Source organism: Harmonia axyridis, chromosome 4, assembly GCF_914767665.1.
Source record: "Harmonia axyridis chromosome 4, icHarAxyr1.1, whole genome shotgun sequence".
NCBI classification, from domain to species: domain Eukaryota; kingdom Metazoa; phylum Arthropoda; class Insecta; order Coleoptera; family Coccinellidae; genus Harmonia; species Harmonia axyridis.
This window is the reverse complement of record NC_059504.1, coordinates 1,929,375-1,952,465: the sequence shown is the minus strand read 5'-3', so window position 1 is coordinate 1,952,465 and position 23,091 is coordinate 1,929,375. Positions and strand designations below refer to the sequence as shown.

The 23,091-nt window shown below is 40.9% G+C and overlaps 1 protein-coding gene across 1 annotated transcript in view; it reads left to right on the top strand.

Moving 5' to 3' along the window:
- Window positions 1–23,091, top strand: part of LOC123678580 (E3 ubiquitin-protein ligase MIB1) — a 410,823-nt gene that overhangs the window by 45,830 nt on the left and 341,902 nt on the right. The window contains exon 5 of the mRNA XM_045615691.1: window positions 16,551–16,702. Coding sequence (XP_045471647.1) covers window positions 16,551–16,702 — 152 coding nt within the window. The remainder of the gene's footprint in view (window positions 1–16,550; window positions 16,703–23,091) is intronic.

Below are 23,091 nucleotides of genomic sequence, written 5' to 3'. Positions count from 1 at the left end.
ACACTCCTGGACCAACCAGTTCTGAATCTTCGAGAAGGGGATAACCTACATTCCTAAGCAGCGAAATGCTAAATTCTAGCCAACCGACCTAATTTTGTTACACTCCAGTTCAAAATTCTCCCAAACTACCAACCCGAAATTCATGGCATAACTCGAAAACGTTGACCTTAGCGAAATTACGCGTTGAATTAAATTCACCGTCTTAAGAGCTGGGAATTGATCAGTGGGCCGAATCATTAGATACAAGCAGTAATCATCGCGAAGTACTTGCGGCGAAGTGGCCCGCCTTCGGTTAATATCATAAACTGCCTTAACAGCCCAAACTTGGAAATAACTTCGGCCGCACCAACGGGAATAAGTTTCACTGAACTATAATCACGATAAATGATAGGATAACAAACAAATCCCGCCAAACACCGTCAAGGGTCGTTTCGCCCCGAACGCCGCAATTTACATCGATTTCCCCCGCCTCCGCCGATTTGCACACGTGAATGATTAAACGCCCTCCCTCCCTCTCTCGCTTTTAGGTCACTTCGGGAATGTTGTTGTCGGATTTCGTTTTCGAGTCACTCGAACGCATTATCGTTCGAATGAGATTCGGGGAAAATTGTGAAAACGACCCTTTCGAATGGAATCGGCCCCTCAAAGGGACACCTTTTTGGATAAAGGAGGAAGGGAGGCGTATAGAAATTCGCATAATTTGAAAAAGAAACATTTCAGAAGGCGCTGAAGATTTTTACCGTCGAATACAATGACTATTGTTATCAACAAACGAAAAGAGTAGGGGTTATCACCCATAAACTCAGAATTACTAAATTAAATGGAATTCATAAACTACTATAAATAACAAGGCAACCCACACACATTCACAGTTACTTAATTGAGCTAAGCTAGATGAACTGGTCGAATTGGTCTTTAAAGGAATCAATCGAATTTTCACCAACTCTATTTGGCTCTTCTGTGGGTTTGGTAAAGACCAATATGAGGCAGCGGTCCAACAATGGGAGTGGGACAATAGAAAAACCCTCAGGAGAAACACTCCGGGTCTTGCTCAGGCAAAGAAATTTGTGGTGGCCTCACCGACCTATACCAGAAAGCTTCTGTAGCTATTATGAGCTAAGCTTCGGGTAATGGTGGGAATGCTGACAGGACACTGTCGGTTCAAATTCTTTTTGTACAGCATGGCTAGGTCAGCAGATGAGATCTGCAGGCTCCGTGGAAAGGAGATAGAAATGTCTAGGTCTGACTGGCCTAAAAACTACTCACATGGGAAAGTCAGTTCTAGATACTCACGAAGTAATTGACAAGACTCCTAAGGATGTCATCATCATATTCCACCAAAGAACACAGAGGCTGTAACCCCTAAACGAACTCTGAATCATGTGGGTCATCTGTCTGACCTTTGCTACCACAGTCGTCACGTGGTGAGACCAGCTCAAATCATGAGACACTATGCTGCCAAGATTATTATAGTTATCAATGGAAGTCAAGCAATAAATTTCTGAATCATGAAATTTTTATCTAACAATTATCATTAAAAGCTTGATTTGTCCACTGTTGGACAAATATCCTGTAGTTTTGGTGCCTTTAATTTCTATCTTGAGCTATTTTGGCCCAGTTTCCTGTCACGCTCTGTATGTCGTCTGTTTATCTACCGGGTGGTTTTCCTCTTTTTCTAAAAGCTTCCTATGTTGGTAATCTACCAATATGAGCAACCAACAAGGCTAGAATCAGTCATTTGTATTTACTATTAAGATCGTCAAAGTAATCTAAATGATCTTATCCAAGGTTTCTAACGCTCTCGGCGAGAAAATCGAATTAGAAACATTGTCCTCTCCCAGGCACCCCCACCCCTTTCCCAAGCAAAGGCAAAAACTCCCGAAAAAACAGGTTTTAATGGATCCCCAACTACCGAAGACTCCTAGCAGTCGACAAAAAGAACGGGCAGCGGATTCTTTCAGAAACCACTCAAACCTCGGCCGGATCCTCGAGACCGCACTATACCCCGGCATTATAAGGTGCATTAAGGCGGCGAGAACGCTCCCCGTCGGGTCCGCGTTCTAAAATCCGCCCCGGATTATGTGCCGGTTATATCCTCGAGGTGGGAGTTTACTCAGATTTCTACTTGGGCGAGAAGAAGAGTTTATGTATGCTTTCTATTATGAGGTGGTCCGCAGCCGCGCAAATTGCTTTCTGCACGGCACAATGGGGCTTCCCGAAGAGGCTGCCATTTACACGGACTCTCCGCCAGTTCCGAGGTATATTAAATCTTCCGAGATAAACATTTGAATACGCGGAGTTATCTGGGATGGCTTCGCATTCGTGCCGTACTACAAGCATTGTGGGTAGATGGGGGGGGGATTGCGAAGAATGTTAGAGTGTGGTCCAAAATTCGAACTGTATTCAACCACGGTTTCTGATAGGTTGACTAATCTTTTTGTCCGATGTACAGGGGGTTCCTAAATTTGAAGTACAAATTTAATAATGATAATGAGAATTTCTTGGATAATTTTGAGAAGAAAAACCATGTTTAAAAAAACAAGGGCTCGAAAACGCTTGATTTCCCAGATTCAGGATCTTTACGATAATTTGGATTTTCCTGTGGAATATAAGAGAACTGTTTGCAGTTTTTTTCTCGAAAAACTATAAGAAAACAAAAAAATTCAAGACGGGACCAAAGTTTTTTGTCACATTTCACTAAAATATCTATGCCAAATTTGAATTGAATATCTTGTAATTGAGGTATCACTCACCCCATCTTCCCTATTCAAAAATTGGGGGTGGGGGTTGTAGCAGTAAGGGTTGAAGCGCTATGCGTCCGTAACCTACATTTTAAGTTGTTCCCCTCGAAACAGAAATCGACCTGTCCGAGCATTTCTATCGAAAAACTTTATTTCGTCTGTAATCTCGTCTGTTTCGTTTTCAAATGGCCACCCTGTATACTTCATATCAATCATATTTAACAGAACTGTTTATCAATTTTTTCAACTACTCTTTTCAAAACCATTCAGGTAATGACAAATAAAGGCACAATGGTCTGTTTATAGGTAATGATAAATTTTATTATTTCAATAGAATTGTCGTACTAGATTCAGTTGTATAACTTAGTGAATTCTGTCGAAAAAGTATCGGAAATAGATCATCCAAGAAATTTCCTCAAGTTCTTTCTGTCGCTCACTTGTCACAACTATCTTCTATACTCCCGCGGAGTTTACGCACAGTTATATACTAGTTTTCAACAGTGCTCTATTTTATTAGTTTATCCCATTGTCCAAAACCGGCAAATTACTTTTGGCATTCAAAAACGATAATTTCGCGACCGAATAAAGCAAAAAAATACCCATTTTCATTTTAAGAATTGATGTTGCAGTTCAATGGAGTTGAATGACTTCTTGTCGCTTCCCCAATTCAATAATTTCCTTTAATTAAGATCCGCGTTCCTCCCACTTCCGGTTTATAAATTAGGAAGTATTTCGTCCGGTTTGAGCCCACTTCACAGATGGCGCTCTAAGTCGATCTGGAAGAACGCCCACTCGGATAAAGGAGGCTATTGAGGATGTTAATTAATTATTCCGTTTCGTAGATTACCCCCACAGTATCCCTAATTCCCTCGGGGTATTGTCTCCCAGCTTGCAGCGAATTAGCGAGATTGGTCCCCCAAAAACTTTCACTCTTGGAAATTTAGAGCCGGAAGTGCCACCGAGGCTCGCCAATTAGCTGAATAGCTAGGCGATCGAGAGATTAAAAACAACAATTTCATTAAATTTTTTCGATAATTAGCCGTTGGGGTCGATTTGGGGAAAAATGCTCGATAAAACAAAATAATGAAACTTTGTGAATAAGAAAAGCGGTACAATGAGAGGTTTCACTTTGAATAGCCCGCTATCTGGACAGCTGTCACTTCCGGAGTTGTCATTTTTTGACATTCGACAAGTAAAAACTAAGCCATTGATGAAAATGGAATGATACACGCTTTAACAATGCATTAAAATTGTTGAAATTCACACAAAAAAACACTACAAAAATGTCGAATATTTTGCAGTCACATTTCGCAAAACTAAAGCACCTTCGGGACATCTAATCACCCTCACTGGTGGAAAAATGTTGAGCTTTTGGCACAAGTTAGTGATGTGAAGAATCGAAACCGGGTGTGTCGCTCAAGAACAACTGAGAATATTGCTGCTGTCGCCGTTAATGTTGACGAACCCAGGTTTGCTGATTTCTCATTGATCTTCAGAATAACGCAATCAGCAAACGTCATATCTGAGATTTACGAGAAAACGGTGAACCGTTATAGAAGCTAATCCTCAAGTGTATGTGGAAACACCGTTACATCCAGAAAAAATGACTGTTTGGTGCTGGTGGAATCATTGGTCCGTACTTCTTCAAAAACGATGATGGCCAGAACGTTACAGTCAATGATGATCGGTATAGAGCCATGATTACTAACTTTCTCATTCCTGAATTGAACAACCATGATGTCCAGGAGCTGTGGTTCCAACAAGACGGCGCAACATGTCACACAGCTCGTGCCACAATCGATTTGTTGAAAGACACGTTTGGTGACCGCCTAATTTCACGTTATGGACCTGTGAATTGGCCTTCAAGATCTTGTGATTTAACACCGCTAGAGTACTTTCTGTGGGGCTATGTAAAGTCATTGGGCAATGCGGATAAACCACAAACCCTTGACCATTTGGAAGACAACATTCGCCGTGTTATTGCCGATATACGGCCACAAATGTTGGAAAAAGTCATCGAAAATTGGACGTCCAGATTGGACTCATCCGAGCCAGCCGTGGCGGTCATATGCCTGAAATCATATTTAAAATGTAATGCCACATGATTATCTTGGGGATAAATAAAATTAATGTCAATCGAATAATCCATCGTTGTTTTATTGCAATTTAAAGTTCTATAGCTCTAAAAAAACACCCTTGACATCCGCAAATACACAAATTGGTCATGAAAGAATTCATGAAAAACATTTGTTGGTGCAACCGTAACCAAGGCATCCATTTGTCTCAAATTTTTTCATCGTTAATGTCATACCTTCCTTTTTACAATGAAATAAACATTCCTTGATTTCTCTTGAAATATACCCTTTTTTTTTAATTGAAAAGAAACCTCTTATTGCAACCCTCACCGTTTTTTTCCACAAACAATCATCAACAATCTCCGGTTCCGTTCAGTTAGCTCTAATTTTTCAGATCCCCCCCCAGCCCGATTGTTAGCAATTCGAACGCTTCAATTCCGACAAGGGAAAACAGAAGGACTTTTTGTTTACGTTGCGTTGTTTGGACGAGCTCCAATAATTTTTAGTAACGAACTTTACGGAAGTATCGGATTTCTCCTTCGTTTGGCTGTACCGAAAGCCGGCGAATCAACAGCCTGCAAACAAAATACAAAAACCGGGTGGAGGAGAATGATGGAAAAGCTCAGAATTCTCCGTTTGTTGATAGTTGAATAATCTGGCGAGATCTCCCGGTGATAGAATTAAGTTTGGAGATTGTGTATTGTGTTGGGTTTCCTTTGAATAGGGATTGTGTAGTAATAGGTTGAGGAATTACCGGAGATGAAATAATCAATAAAACACTAAAAATGAATTTGATTTGTCAATGACTAATGCGACTTGTATGGAGTTTTATGTAACGGGTGTTTTTTTCGAGGTATATAACTTTAAGTTGGCATTACTGCTCAAGATTGCGACCGATTCAACAGCTGTTGAGTGATTTATTCTCAGTTTGGTTTGGCAATTCATCACGAATAGACTCACGCCTGAACAACGCTTGCAAATAGTGCAATTTTATTTCGAAAATAATGGTTCTGTGCGGAATACGTATCGCGCACTACGTCCATTTTATTTTGTTTAGCGATGAAGCGCACTTCTTGTTGAATGGCTACGTCAACAAACAAAACTGCCGCATTTGGAGTGAAGCTAATCCTCAAGTGTATGTCGAAACACCGTTACATCCAGAAAAACTGACTGTTTGGTGCGCTTTATGGGCTGGTGGAATCATTGGTCCGTACTTCTTCAAAAACGATGATGGCCAGAACGTTACAGTCAATGGTGATCGGTATAGCGCCATGATTACTAACTTTTTCATTCCTGAATTGAACAACCATGATGTACAGGAGCTGTGGTTCCAACAAGACGGCGCAACATGTCACACAGCTCGTGCCACAATCGATTTATCGAAAGACACGTTTGATGACTGCCTAATTTCACGTTTTGGACCTGTGAATTTGCCTCGAAGATCTTGTGATTTAACACCGCTAGACTACTTTCTGTGTTGCTATGTAAAGTCATTGGTCTATGCGAATAAGCCACGAACCCTTGACCATTTGGAAGATAACATTCACCGTGTTATTGCCGATATACGGCCACAAATGTTGGAAAAAGTCATCGAAAATTGGACGTCCAGATTGGACTACATCCGAGCCAGCCGTGGCGGTCATATGCCAGAAATCATATTTAAAATGTAATGCCACAAGATTATCTTGCGGATAAATAAAATTCATGTCAATCGAATAATCCATCGTTGTTTTATTGCAATTTAAAGTTCTATAGCTCTGAAAAAAAACACCCTTTATTTTTCCTCCAAGAGAGAGGTTGAGGACCGCTGAAAACAGTGTCCAGTATATTCCTTTGGATTGCCTTCAATCGGTAAACACGTTTACCGTTCTGGATAGTCAATAAGCTATTTATTATGTGAAGCTGTGCAATTCGTCTTACTGCCCCTCTTCAACCGAACACCGTGAAAGTGAGGTTAAAACCGAATTAATTCCGGCAACGCCGAAGTGCAACGCTAAAAGGCCTTGTCTAGACTCTCCTCGAGATGAAATTTACGGAGGCCGTTATTTCATGCCGTCTTCATCAGTAGGTCGACACCTGATGAAGAATTATCAAACTTTTATTAAATTTTTCCAACGCCGCACTATGCGACGTCAACGGTGGGACGTAGGCAGGGAAAAAGATGATGGAGTGGGATTTATTCTGAGGGTTCTTTATGAAAAAAAAATTCAGGGCAACGGCGACGTTGCCAGACCGGCATTCGTTGAAGGTTTTCCGTTTTTTTTTTTTGTTCGTTAATCTCGGTCGTTGTTGAATGGGAGTTTTTTATTTGGTTTTCGATAATAAACCTTAGGATTTGTTCGAGGAAACAAAGGATTCAACGGGTTTGAGTGAGGACTGGAATCCTAGACATTCACACTAAATAAATACTCTTCACCTCGTGTAGAACCTTCATTGTCTGAAGATGATTTTGAAATAAGTTAGAAAATACGCGCTAACATGATATAATCTTCATATTGTTAATTTCCAATTTTGGGAGTGAAGACATATAGAAACTTGTTTTAAAAAGACTTTTAGGGTATCACGTTTTCGTATTAAAACACTGATGGATGTAGCTTACTCCACTGAACTTCTTTTTTTCCAGTTTTTATACCTGGGTTACAAACATCCAATCATATTGTACACCGTGAATTTCTTCTTCCTTTTCTTATTCTCTAAGTTGTATGCCTGCGCAATGGTATCATGGTGCCTGCACACTAATAAGGACAGGGAAAAGATAATCTCTATTGTATCTTTCTGAGAGCACTATGAATGATAAAATGCACAAGTACCACGAAGTACCATTGTACAATGTAGGTACATTTATATTAAGTATTGGGACGACAATTTCGGCTAGATACAGACATTATGTCTAATTGCCTTTTGTCGCCAGAATAATAGATTGTTGCTACATCCTAGTGACGTCACTTGCGTCAACTTGCATTTTTAAAGCCTTTTTGAATTTTACTTTTTTGAATGCAAAATTTTTTGAGGAATGCGAACTGATAATATCCATTTTTATGTGTTTAATAAACGCCGCTGAATAATTCGAAAGCATTTGAAAAGTTTGTCGAATAACCTAAATTAAAAAAATTCATTAATGATGCATGGTATAAGTTTGTCCACAAAAAGTCGAATCAGCCTGTAGAAACGGCTCTTTCGCCCCTTCGTTTTCGTTTCGAATCATCCAACAGCTCGAAATGAAATGATCGCAACGAACAAGACAATTACGCCAGCGACGCTAACGCCAATAACGGAAGAAAAAAAAAGGTCAGGTCGCCCTAATACGTTTCTCAACCCTTTACCCGTTCTAGTCGTTCTAGTAATTGCAGTCTCCTCGGACTCTAAATTCTCTTTATGGGCACTCTGTGTGCCTTCATGGCCCCTAGGCCCGGCTGAGTTATGTCCGAAATTGAGGAAGAGGAAGCACCGAGACGAGTGATTTATAATAGTTCTTTTTTTTTTGTAGTTGATGCTTCTTCACATCTTTGCCCGTTCGTTTAATTGCCAGAGGAAATGAATAAGGGTAGTTTTATATTTCCATTTCTTAATTATACGAATTACAATTAGTTTGCTTCACAGTAGAATCTTCGAATTATTTTAAAATTAACAAAGATACAAAAAAAAAACATCAAAAGTTGATCAAACAGAAGAATATATAATTTATTTTGTTATGAATGTAAAAAAGTACTATAGGTTATTCGTATCGTGGTCCGGATTTCACAGTCCTGTTTTAATGACATATGTCAAACATAACTCAACCATAGAGTAAGTACTAAACATAGATAGAGGGAGTATACGAAATTTCTACGTGTCCCCAACATGGTTTGATTACGTTGTCGGATTGTGATATATTTTCAAATCCACAATTTTACTTTATCGTTATGAATGTATATTATATTGAATGAAATATATTCATTTGAGTGATTCCCGGTAGAATATGCAAATTTGAATATATGGAATCCGATATTTTTCCTAATTTTCGAATTTATAATAAGCAGAATATTTATTATTTTCTGTATCTACCTGCTGAAATCCAAGGTTTGGCAACTTTTGCTCTCCTAGTGTCATCGGTTGTTTCACGTCGTTTGGCGCGCTTGAAGTTTGTTTTCTGAATTTCTGATATATTTAGGTATTTATTTCAATATATTTTGAGTAAATATGAAACGTTGATTCATTATGGGAAATAAAAAGTGCGTTCTTTGTGGAGAAACTCGCGAATTGAGTGGAATATCGTATAACTGATATGTTTTCATTTCCTCGCGCTTCTTGTCAAATTTGATAGTTCATGTCGGGGACAAAATTTGCTTACTGAAAATGACATATGCCCCCTCTATCTATGTTCATTACTCTGAGCTCTCAACCTAAGCATTTTATGTTAAGCTTAAGACTAGCCATTCAACAATATGGACGTGTGAAACTTCTGAAACTTTTGAAAATAATGATTGAAAGTTATCCATTCCTCGGCGCGCAATACATTTGGGCCTTACCCACTGCACGCTAAGGCCTATTTCGCATCTGGATTTGCATCCCCATCCTTATTTAGTTCAGTTGACACAATAATTAAAGCCTGTTGACCATGGAATGTATAGAACATTTACCGTTTGGGTGTTTGAACAACAATTTTTGGATGACGATCTTTCGAATTGAATTTTCTTCAGCTACGAAGCACATTTTCCACTCGGTTGGTAGAAAAACAAGCAAAAAATGAGATAACCCTTATTTGAATAGAGGAGATACAACCACGATTGTTATTTTTCCTCGCTCTGTTTCGAGTATATTTTGATATCATTCTATTACTTCCATTATCTGGACAAATCAAAGCCTCCCAATGCTCGAATTAAATCTTTAAGTGTGCGAATAAAGCCCAAGACGTTTTTCATCGCTATTTTTTGACCAGCGAACTTTATACAACCAACACTGAACGAGCACAGAAAGTTCTAGCACAGCGTCAGTGCTTTCCTGAGATTTTTCCGAGTAAGTTATTCATCCTTTCGAACCGCCCTTTCACAGACATCCGTATATTCTATTTAATTCTTGAACGTCAAGAAAAAACCATCCACAATCATGTATTCACCGGCGAATCTCGTTCGCTTACATCAAAAATGCACAGTTCTTCTGGCCCCAAGGCAATGTACCTTCATCTCTGCGACTTCAACTGCAGCATTTCAGATCTCATTCAATGCGGGTGCCAGCCAAATGAAATTATCTCGGTAAACTCGGGCAGAGTTGCTCCGAATTAAACGGAATTCCGACGATCAAACAGCTGCTATTGCTTGCAACTCCAATTCATTACCCATGAAAGCTCCTTGTAGCTGATGTAATCCGTTAATGGAAATTATTCTGACATGGAATGCTGTTTTTTTCTTTCTGTGCTCTCTGATTGGAGGGCTGCAACGTAGATATTTCAGTGGGTCTCTGATGTTTGTTTGGAACGAGCAGTGGAGAGCTTTTCACCAAAAACAGGACTGCATTGTGAATCGTCCGAAAAGGACGGGAGAATTAAAAAATTAATTGAAATATATAATTTTAGGGTATTATTGAAACACTGATGGACGACAGACGAGCATTTTATTGTGGTACAGCACTTGGAAATATCCTTGAACACTCTACTAACTCAACTGGTCATCACCTCGTAACTTACTTCACTGAACTCCCCTTTTCCCAGTTTTATGCCTGGGTTACAAACATCAAATCATATTGTACACCGTGAATTTCTTCTTCCTTTTCTTATTCTCTAAGTTGTATGCCTACGCAATGAATCATGGTGCCTGCATACTAATTAGGGTAGGGGAAAGATATTTTCTATTGTGTCTTTCTGAGAACCTTATGAATGAGAAAGTTGTATGTAAAGGGTGTTTTTTTAGAGCTGTAGAACTTCAAATTGCAATAAAACAACGATGGATTATACGATAATTGCACTATTTGCAAGCGTTGTTCAGGCGTGAGTCTATTCATGATGAATTGCCAAACCAAACTGAGAATAAATCACTTGACAGCTGTTAAATCGGTCGCCATCTTGAACAGAAATTCTAACTCAAAGTACCTCGAAAAAAAAAACCACCCTATAGATCACAAAAACTACAGTTTTTCCTGATTCCGTAAATGATAAACCTTGCACCAAAATCAGCAGCCTTCATTTTGAACACCTGTAATCATCCACGTGTCATCCTACAATCTGATTTACGTCTCAGTCACCAGGTCACGTTTCCTATAAGGTTAAGTCGGCCGCGACGCGAAGAAACCGCCCGGAATCATACCCCGGAAATCCCATATTTATTCAGGACGCCACCCGGCGTTTATATCGAAAAACCCGCTTTCCCGATTGCACAAAGCGAAAACCCCCACCCCCCTAACCGAAAGAAGATAGCCCTCAGGGGGCCTCGCGTCGGCCTGAGACACTCCTCCGGCCAAAGTCAAAAGAGTCACATCCGGGCTGAAGGACCATAAACCATGGCGTGTCGCGCGAAGGTGTCATCAGCCGAACCCGCTCCCTAGGGATCTCGGGGATGCTCGTAAAGTCACTCTCCGGGATGTGGTCCATCAGTATAATTCGCGTTGGCGGCGTTAAGAAGAAGACGCTGAAATTTGGCGGAAAAGGTTTTCGCACCTATCACGTAGCGTTCTCGCTGAGAGGGGACAGTTTGATGGCGCTGGGGTTGGAAGTCTGAGAGGCCGGTGGTGACGTACGGGGTGATTCCGCTGACAGTGCTTCAAGACATAGATCGAAAATGTTTGAAAAAATGCTATAGAACGATATATTATGGTAAACGGTAGATCTGCCGATGAAATGGTAGACCTGGCAACAACGGACGTGGGCTACTTTTGCCGGAATATCAGAATTCCTGTCTTTTTTCAAAAAGAATCAATGTTTCTTGAAGTTTTTCATGTGTCGAATCGAAACGATGCATCATTTAGCAAAAAAAAATCAACATTTCTGTTGCCGTGGCGGTCATATGCCAGAAATCATATTTAAAATGTAATGCCACAAGATTATCTTGCGGATAAATAAAATTCATGACAATCGAATAATCCATCGTTGTTTTATTGCAATTTGAAGTTCTACAGCTCTAAAAAAAAACCCTTTATAATTGAATAAAAAAAAAAAAAGATATATATTGAAACTTCAGACACAATTTAACCGCGACAAAATAAACGGTTTGGGACTCCAGCTAAACCAAACATGGACACATTCATTCCCGGATAAAAATACTCAAAAACCAGGACCAGTCACCGTTTCAACAGTTAATTCTCAATCTGACCCAGTCGCGGCGCTCAAAAACACACCGCTGAATCCGACAAACACACGCGCGCGCCCCCTCTGGCCGAGCGCCTCGGCGCCAAGGTCCGCCGGCCCGTGCATCCCCTGATTTATGCCGCCATCCAACTTTGTTTGTGCCTTTTAATCCACATAAGACGCTATATGTTACTGTCAAAAACCCGGGCCGGGCCATCGCCTCGACAACGGGACAAATATACCCCCCTCCACCCCTCAGATAAATCCGACACTTCGCGCGATAACCCCCCACCCACCCCTATTCTGTTGGTTTTGCTCGCAAACCAGCCCCCAAGCACCCCCCGGTTCTTCTTTCCAACCCCCTGTTTGTTTCGCCCCCGTCTCCTCAAATGTATAAATCAACAGAAGCTAACTAGATCCGAGTTGGGCTGTTGGAAGTTGGAGGGTTGGGGGGGGGGGTAAATGTTGGGAGGAGTGGGGGTAGGGTAGTTGAATGCGTGGGGCTCCTTTGTTGCCAACTGGTGAATGGTGGTGTACCCCGGAAATTTTCGGAGAAGCAATAAGTGTTCTTGTATTAAGTTGAATGAGTAATATAGAGAGGATGGAGTTGAAGAGGTAGGCTAGGTTTTGAGGGATCCTTCGGGGAGAGACATTTGGATGAACGTATTGTCTTTATGTCGTTATTTTTCTTGGGATTTTGTGGGAGCAATTTTAGCTGTCAACTGAAAAATGCGATGAAAATATTAATATAGGGAAGATGGATTTGAAGAGGTAGGAGGTTTTGAGGGATCCTTCAGGGAGAGAAATTTGGATGTAGGATGTTGGATTTTGGTGGATTAATGCATGAACATAATGTCTTTGTATCGTTACCTGGGGACTTTGGAGGAAGCGATTTCAACTGCCAACTGACTATCTGGAAAATGCTGAAAACTTTTAACCCTACGAGTTATATTGATTGGAAAATGAGCGAATCACAGATTTGAAGTTTGTAGCTCTCAAACTCTCAACTTGGTGGTTTTCTCATTTTTGCCTCAGTTATTGCTTGAATTTTCCTTGGTTCTTATTACGATATTTTCAATTTTGCAGGAAGTTTGGATTTGTAATTCTATACCTGGTGTAAATATAGGAAATTTATCTCGATCAGATCAGAGTCATTGTTGAGATTTAGAACATTTGGTGTCAAAATCGTGACTGTATTCAGCTGGCAAGGTTACGGCATGGACAGTCAGCTGAGTGGACTGCGCACGATGAACCGAATACAAGGTGAAGAAAAACACAAAAGTCAGTTGGCAAGGTTATGGCATCCAGTATTCTGGGATGTGCAAGGTATAATATTCATTGATTACCTCCAAAAAAGTCCAAACCATCAACAGCGATTATTATATTGCTTTATTGGATCATTTAAAGAATGAAATCGTCAAAAAACGGCTCCATTTGAAGAAAAAAAGGTACGGTTTCATCAAGACAACGCGCCGTGTCACAAATCAATGACAACAATGGCAAAATTGCATGAATTGGGTTTCGAATTGCTTCAGCATCCACCGTATTCGCCAGATCTGGTCTCCAGCGACTTTTTCGTGTTCTCAGACCTCAAAAGAATGCTCGCTGGAAAGAAATTTCGCGCCAATGAAGAAGTAATCGCCGAAACTGAGGCCTATTTTGAAGCGACAGACAAATCGTACTACAAAAATGGTATCGAAAAGTTGTAAGATCGCTATAATCGCTGTATCGCTCTCGAAGGCAACTATGTTGAATAGTAAAATCGAAATTTGTCAAAAAAATGTGTTTTACTATGGTAGTCCGGGGACTTTTCAATAGGCCTGAATATTTCAATATTACCTGAACTCCGCCCTGTGATCAATATCTGGAATTATGTTTTTATTCTTCATGTAATATTTTTTTTGGTAAACAGTAAAGTTTCATTATTATTATTAAATCCAAGCAATTCCAAAGTTGGGTTCAACATAAGGCATCATTTTGGTGTTCCTGCAGTTTCTGCCATTCCAGAAGACGACTCCGAGAATTCCCCAATTTCCACCTCCGTCCTCCCGGATTCCAGAAGCCAGGTGAACCCTTCCAAAAGCAACATAAATCTCCCAGTCCTCGCGAACTGAATAAATCGAATTTTTCCTTCAGTCCGAGCGCCACCAGGCCGAATTAATGGAACTGCAGACACATCTGCGGAAAAGAAACGGAACGAACGAACTAAAAAAAAAAAATAAAATATATTCCGACGAGAACGGCTTTCGTCGGGAATTAAAATTTCAATCTCCCGATCTATGCGGAGGCGTTTACCACGAAAAGGCCATTGGGAGGTATGGGAGAAGAAAGAAAAAAAAAGAAGCGGTAATAGCGGTGGAAATAAGGCCTCGTTACGTTTGATATGCAAATTCCCAAATGGGGTATGCAAATATTTATCGAAGATTGTTGATTCGGTTCATCGAATATTCGATCGGGTGGCCCCTCTTTGCATGCCGTCATATTTCCAGGCCGGGGGAGGGATATCCGGCGTGATTGCATCGACCCCGGACCGGCAACGCCGGATTTTTACGATGCACCGGAAAATCTTCCTCATCATCAGAAATGGAAATGATAATAATAAATTCTGTTTTGCGCAGATAGTGGATACGCGAAGTGAGTGTTCATTTCGAGGGAATAGGATGGTAGGTTGTTCGCCTGACTGCAGTACGGGAAATTATACTTTTTCGCACGCTATTGCTGAGAACTGATTTCGTATCGAATTTCGTGTGAACTGCTAATATAATTTCGGAGGAAAATTCTGGAATTTATTTGTTTATAATTCTGTCTTTAACAGACCAACTGAAAAGTCCCCGGTCACCATAGTAAAACACATTTTTTTGGCAAAATTCGATTTTATTATTCAACAAAGTTGCCTTCGAGGACGATACAGCGATTAAAGCTATCTTACAACTTTTCGATACCATTTTTTTAGTACGATTTGTCTTTCGCTTCAGAATAGGCCTCAGTTTCGACGATTACTTCTTCATTGGCGTTTAATATCTTTCCAGCGAGCATTCTTTTGAGGTCTGAGAACAGGAAAAAGTTGCTGGGGACTAGATCTGGCGATTACGGTGGATGCAGAAGCAATTCGAAGTTCAATTCATGCAATTTTGCCATTTTAGCAATTCGAAGTTCAATTCATGCAATTTTGCCATTTTTTTTTATTTGTGACACGGCGCATTGTCTTGATGAAACAGCTCCTTTTTTTTCTTCAAATGGGGCCGTTTTTTAACGATTTTATCCATCAAACGATCCAATAACGCTATATAATGATCGCTGTTGATGGTCTGGCCCTTTTGGAGGTAATCGAAGAATATTATACCTTGCGCATCCCAGAATACTGATGCCATAACCTTGCCAGCTGACTGTTGTGTTTTTCCTCGCTTTGGATTCGGTTCATCGTGTGCAGTCCACTCAGCTCACTGTCGATTTGACTCCGGAGTGAAATGATGGAGCCATGTTTCATCCCTTGTCACATATGGACGCAAAAATTCAGGTTTATTGTTTTAAACAGCTTCAATCAGCTTCAGAATCATTAACACGTTGTTGCTTTTGATCTATTGTGAGCTCGCGCGGCACCCATTTTGCGCACAGCTTTCTCATTTACAAATATTCGTGAATGATATGATGTACACGTTCAGATGATATCTTCACAATGGCTGCTATCTCAATCAATTTCACTTTACGGCCATTAAAAAGTATTTTGTGAACTTTTTTTATTTTTTCGTCGGTGACAGCCTCTTTTTGGCGTTCAATGCTTTCGCTGTCTTCGGTGCTCATTTCATCACGTTTAAACTTAGCATACCAATCAATGATGGTTGATTTTCCTGGTACAGACCCCGGAAACTCTTCATCAAGCCAAGATTTTGCTTCAACTGCATTTTTCCCTTCAAAAAGCAATATTTTATCAGTACACGAAATTCTTTTTTTCCATCTTCTACACCCACAATGCAATATCTCACAAACTAATGGTTGGACTGCTGTCAAATTTTGACACGTATTGTTTGAAGGTTGGTACTAACTAAAAATCATATGGATTCAATACTAGCACCGCCATCTGTGATCTGTGCATCAGACCGAGGACTTTTCAATTGGCCTGATATATATTAGTGGTTCTCGTCATGCTCTTACTGTTGGGATTTGTTTTTGAAATTCTTCTGGTTCTTCTGATGAGTCTTCTCTCTATCTTTGATGGCTTATTCGTCGGGAATTTTCGGAAATCGTCCGATTTTATTGATTCTTTATGCTCCTGTTGATAGAATGGGTTCATCTTGAAATCTTCGTCGTACTACGCGCAATGCAAATGAAATATCTACCTCCTTCTGAAAAGTTTAAACTAGTTTGACTATTATTCTGTGATGTTTAGAATGAAATATTTTAATTACTACTAAAATTAAACAATCCTCAACTCCAGAATTCAATAACTACCCAAATAACGAACCTTCTATTTTTTTTCAGGACCTTGAAGGCGACACCCCCCTACACGATGCCATCAGCAAGAAGAGGGACGACATGCTGACTCTGCTGCTGGATCACAACGCGGACATCACGCTGACGAACAACAACGGCTTCAACGCGCTGCACCACGCCGCTCTCAGGGGAAATCCAAGGTGAGCATCGACATCGCCCGCGAGCGTACCGTGGGCGGAGATTATTGCCCCGGTTTTTTTTGCCACCGACGCGTTTTTACCGACGCCGCCAGAGATGAACAGATCGCATGATTGATTGGGGAACAAACTGCTCCGGGATTAATCCGGTAGTCTGTGTCCCCTGACGCTCCTGCTGCACCTGTTGAGTTTTAGACGTTTTTTTTTTACGTTTACCTATTCGCGTTGGATGGTAGAAAATCGGTAGTTTTGGTGTTTTGGGGTGTAAGGATTCATCAAGCCAAGTAGCTTGAGTTTTCAACCAACTAAATGGTGTTTTTTTAGAGCTATAGAACATTAAATTGCAATAAAACAACGATGGATTATTCGATTGACATGAATTTTATTTATCCGCAAGATAATCTTGTGGCATTACATTTTAAATATGATTTCTGGCATATGACCGCCACGGCTGGCTCGGATGTAGTCCAATCTGGACGTCCAATTTTCGATGATTTTTTCCAACATTTGTGGCCGTATCTCGGCAATAATACGGCGAATGTTGTCTTCCAAATGGTCAAGGGTTTGTGGCTTATCCGCATAGACCAATGACTTTACATAGCCCCACAGAAAGTAGTCTAGCGGTGTTAAATCACAAGATCTTGGATGCCCATTCACAGGTCCAAAACGTGAAATTTGGCGGTCACCAAACGTGTCTTTCAATAAATCGATTGTGGCACGAGCTGTGTGACATGTTGCGCCGTCTTGTTGGAACCACAGCTCCTGGACATCATGGTTGTTCAATTCAGGAATGAAAAAGTTAGTAATCATGGCTCTATATCGATCACCATTGACTGTAACGTTCTGGCCATCATCGTTTTTGAAGAAGTACGGACCAATGATTCCACCAGCCCATGAAGCGCACCAAACAGTCAGTTTTTCTGGATGTAACAATGTTTCGACCTATACTTGAGGATTAGCTTCACTCCAAATGCGGCAGTTTTGTTTGTTGATGTAGCCATTCAACCAGAAATGCGCTTCATTGCTAAACAAAATTCGCTTATGAAAATCGGGATACGTATTCCGCACAGAACCATTTTTTCGAAATAAAATTGCACTATTTGCAAGCGTTGTTCAGTCGTAAGTCTATTCATGATGAATTGCCAAACCAAACTGAGAATAAATCACTTGACAGCTGTTAAATCGGTCGCCATCTTGAACAGTAATGGAAACTTAAAGTTATATACCTCGAAAAAAAAAACACCCCTTACATTCATAACGATATAGTAAAATTGTGAATTTGGAAATATAGCAAATCCGACAACGTAACCTAACCATGTTGGAGACATGTTAAAATTGAGTATACCCCCTCTATTTATTTATTATCGAAGGCACATAGTTCCTAAAGTTCTGTACCAACTGTAGTCATATCTTCACTTTGATATTCAAGAGATAAGGCATGCTTCTTACAACTCATCTCCACTTCTATCGAGTTGTGGACCAAAAAAAGGGGGCTTGGGTAACCGTTCTCACTCAAAACTCGATACTTCACGTAACCCAAGCCCTAACTCATACTTTGCATATCCCGACAAGTCTATATGCCGTTCGATTACGTATAGCGACCGTATATCAATCCTTTGTAAACCGAGACCGACCCCTATCAAACCCTAAAGCGGACCATACACTACAACACATATCCACACAGACGGCGGTACTCATACATAATTCGAAAATCATCCCTGAATTCTCCCGGATCAGATATATGCTTCCTCTATCCATGTTCATTACTCTGAGAATATATCCAAGAACTATTTTGATAGAAAAAAAAGATCGACAGAAACAGAAAGAAAACTATCTCCTTAAGCTTGACGAACGATATCCAGCAATCGAACATCTCGATAGGTTAACGACGTCCCCGTTTTCTAACGAAGTCTCAGGCAGCGACATAAACAATGCGACCATCTAGGGGCGGAGATCTCCCATAAATGGCGAACGGATAACCCGGAGATCTGCTTCCGATAAAATCAGTTCGGCGAGCAGCAGGAGCATCGATGCGGATCGGCCACTTCGGCCGTAATATGACCCCAACTGACTACTGATGGCCCGATTCCGTTTCTTATTACATGCTTGACATGATGCTATGTTTCTAATCTCGACCTTCCCGTCCTACGTGATCTTTTCGGCGCCCTCAGGACTCTGCCCCGCCAGTGGCGCGTCAGGGGGTGGAAAGTTCAAGACGGGAAGACTCTTTTAATTAAGTGCGAGGAATTTCCGAAATGGACTGACTCAGTTAGATCAGAGGAAACTGTAGGTTGTTGATTCAAAAGATGTGATTAAAAAACGTAGCGATTATGTTGGTGATGGTACAAGATGCTTGTCTCAACTACTGGTCAATATTTCTTGGATATTGAAATCTTAATTGATCAACAAATTATTAACTCTTTAGAAAGTAACGCCATAAAGTACTTTTCAGTATTGCCATGTCCTCAAGTCTCATTAGGAAAGATAATAGCTTCAGCTTTGAAGAGGGTTTCATTACACCACGACCTCATGATCTATTGCGCCCTCATCAGAGCTGTTATCGCCAATTTGTCATCGTAGTCCACAGCTCGCCTCCCAGTTCTAGAGTTCTACTGCTCTCCAGTATCTGGGATGGCTTCAAGGAGGTCACTCCTTCATTTCTACAAGTCTCTTGTCCAAAGCCTTTTTTCGGTTGACTTGCGATGGCGTGGCATTCAGTCAGCAAGTGATCTGGAGTTTCTTTCTCCTCCCTACACAATCTGCACACGTTGTTTTCTACTCATTCTCATGAGGTGTTTCCTGAGGCAACGATGCCCTATAAGGAATCTAGTAACATTTTCTTGCTAAGATCCAGATGTTTATTAGATCTCGCAGTGACAAAGTCACGTAGAAACTTGTTGGAATGATTCAACCGAAAGAGTGTTCTCATTTCAGTTTTTTTTTCTCCAGAAACTCTTGGAGGTACATTGTAGATTGTGCTCCTTTCCTGGCAGGTGTGTTGGCCTCAACATTCACTTTCGAATGACTAGGAACCCGGACTTAACAGGCATTGTTATTCTTGTCACCTTCTTGAGTTCCTTCGGCACTCCAATACCACTTTTAAATCGAAGTAGTACCATAGAATACTCTTCAGTGCTAGTTAGCATACAAGCTGTCTCACATAAACAGTCCAGCTGGATATTTCCAGCTCTCTCCATGCTATAAGAAGTCTGTTGTAGAGTCTTAGGCTAGTAAATTTTCTGATAGTTATTTTGTAGCCGATTTTTTTTTTCATGTTAAGGTTTTCTTTGAATCTGAATATGAATAACAGTCAAATCTCTCATTTTCATCAACTTTAATCACTTATATTATTATGTATTTAGCCACAAAGAGGATTTTGTATTTAATGAAAATCGACGTTAAATTTTGGGTTATGAGTTATTCTGGTGAATGACTGGAATAAACCCATATTTGTAGGCTGTAGACCATGTGATAGTGAGTGGAATAATGCATAGTAGGGTTGTTTGGTGACTGATGATTTGCTTCACTCATAATATGACCCATATGCTTCCTGTATATGGATTTTATATTGTGTTTTGCCATTCCTATTAGAGGTTACACTTTTTTAGTATCACAGCCCGCACTGGCACAACATCCACTCAATCTCAAAACCGCAATTTTTTCTCGCGCCTTCAAGACACGTCGACGCCGCTGTCGCCAGGCCTCCCACGACGACCCGGATAAATCCATATCTTAGAGGGCCGTATACGGAACAGCCCAGGCAATCTCCACGTTCGCAGACAATTTTCTTATTAAAATCTGCGGGAGAAAAATTCCGTATCGGAGAGATAAGGGGGGAACGGACCGTGCCTGCTCTAATCTCGGGGATTGAAATCCGGCGGACACACAAAAAAAAAAGAATCGAGACAGCCGTGTCGCGTATGTAAATTCTCGGCCTAAACTGCATGGAAATTCGTGCTTGCCAAGGCACAGGGGGGTTCGATATGCAGATTTACGTCCGCAGGGGGGTGGGGTCGGACCTTTAGATAGAGGGGAGTTGGTGACGTTTGTCTGGGAGATTGGGGAAGTTAGGTGGAAAAGAAGCGGAGTTGATGATAAGGTTTTTTCTGTAGTGATGAGAAGGGTGGGAAGATGTTGGGGTTGCTGTGATTCTCTGAGGTGTCGTTGTTAGGTTTAAAAGTGATATATGGTGATGGTAATTTTGTTGAAAGTGCCATGCTCGAAGTGGTAAAACAGTAGAATAAAGCACATTACAACAGGAACCTTAGAAGTTTGATAGGGTCCTAGAATTTGCATCCGCTCCGAATTTCAGAATAACTATCAAAACACCCAAGAAATCCACGAAAAAAAATGAGATTTCCGAATTGAAGGGACTAAAGAGTTGTGACGACGTTTTCCGTGATTGTTGACAACTCCAGAACTTTCAAATCGATGGGAACTATGGTAAATTGAACGGAATTAAGAATAAGAGAGCCTGGCCCTCCTTGACTAATTATATACAGGCAGCGAACCTTCCCAGTGACGGGATGATGAAGAAAATCAGCATCGAAAAAACCTTGAGTACGATACTAATTAAAAAAGAAGATTGGGAAAAGAAGTCCACAATTGCAGTTCTTAAAAAGATTACCATCAAATGGTACACAGATGGTTCCAAAACCACGACGAGGACTGGCGCTGGAGTATTCGGGACTGGTACCAAATGCTCGATATTGCTTGGCTGCTGTCTAAGTGTCTTTCAGGCAGTGATACTTGCAACAGAAAGATGTGTAGAAATTAACCTAGCAAGAAACGATCAGAAATGTTATATACCCATACATTCTAATAGTCAGGCTGCGATCAGAGCACTGAGCTCACATATCTTCGGTTCTAAGATGACATTAGAGTGACGAAGAAAACTCAATGAAATAGGCAAGAATAACAAGGTCTTTTTAATCTGGGTCCCGGCCACTCGGGAATTAGAGGGAATGAAAAAGCCAACACACTTGTCAGAAACGAAGTTGTACCTACAAAAAAGAGTCTCAGGAGAAGGAAGAAACCGAAAGAAAAATACTCTGGCGGAATCTTCCTGGTTTGGATCACTCCAAAAAATTTCTTCGACACTTTGCCTCTATGAGAAGTATCTGGATATCATCAAGAAGTTGCTAAACCTTCTCACTGGATTCCTCACAGGGCATTGCTGTCTTAGGAAACACCTTATGAGAATGAGTCTGAAAACGATGAGTGCAGTGCAGATTCTGTGGGGAAGAGAAAGGAATGCCTTGCTATCCAACACAAAACCTGATTTGAACAAGAAACTTGTAGAAGTGAGGAATTGGCTTCCTTAAAGCCATCCCAGATATTGAAGTTCATAAGAACTCTGGAACTGGAAGGCGAGCTGTAAATCACGTTATAGAGTGAAGAGCTCTGGTGAGGGGCACAATAGACCAACTAGGTCGCAAATTGAACGAATTGCGCTTCCATAAACTTGTCCACGAAGCTTAGATCTGACTCCCAGTGATTACTGGATTTTCTGAGACCTCAAATTAATGCTCCAAGCGAAGAAGTGATTGCTGAGTATGAAGCCTTTTCCGTTAGTCAAGAAGTCATTGAAAAGTTGAAGGAGTGTTGCATTACTTTTGAAGGTGACTATGTTCACGAATAAATTTGAATCTTTAAGAAGAAATGTGTTCTTACTGGTTGGATCCGGCACTTATTGAGTAAAATTGACTAGAATTACCTCTAGAACAAAAATCTTACCCAATAAATCCCAGAACTAATGGACACCTAACAAGGTAACAACTCCGGATAACCCAAGAAGAGCTCCCCTTCAATCCCTCCCCAGACCTTGAGGCGAACAAATGACGAACCCGTCGCAATCCATTCCATCCCTCCTTACCTACCGGGGACCCTAAGGGTTCGAGTCGAATCCCACCCGACAACGACACACAGTCCCCGTTCCATCAAAGTCCGAACGGACACATTTACCATGTTCATCCAGTGCTCCAGACTGATGTTAATCAAACCAATCAGTGACTGGAATAATTTGTACCGGCATAATCCTCACTTCATGGCCGTCGGAGATAATCTTAACAAACTACGGCCCAAGCCCCCTCTCTCTGGATGGTGATGAATTCCGAACTATTCCAAGGTATTATCCACCCGCTTTTTGGACGCCGCCGGTGGCTCAGATCCAGGTTGGGACGAACGACGTTCCTTCGGGGTAACAAATGCGGGTCCGTTTGGGGAACGATCAAGGGTGTTAGCGAAAGGGTGTTCCATTAGGATTCGGGGTGTTGTTTTTTAACGGGGCTGGAGTGGATCACTTTGTTGGAGTCGGTGATTTAATCAATTACTTGCGTTTTGGGGAACGTATGATATGTCCATTAGGTTTTCGGCTTTCGTTTCGATGTATT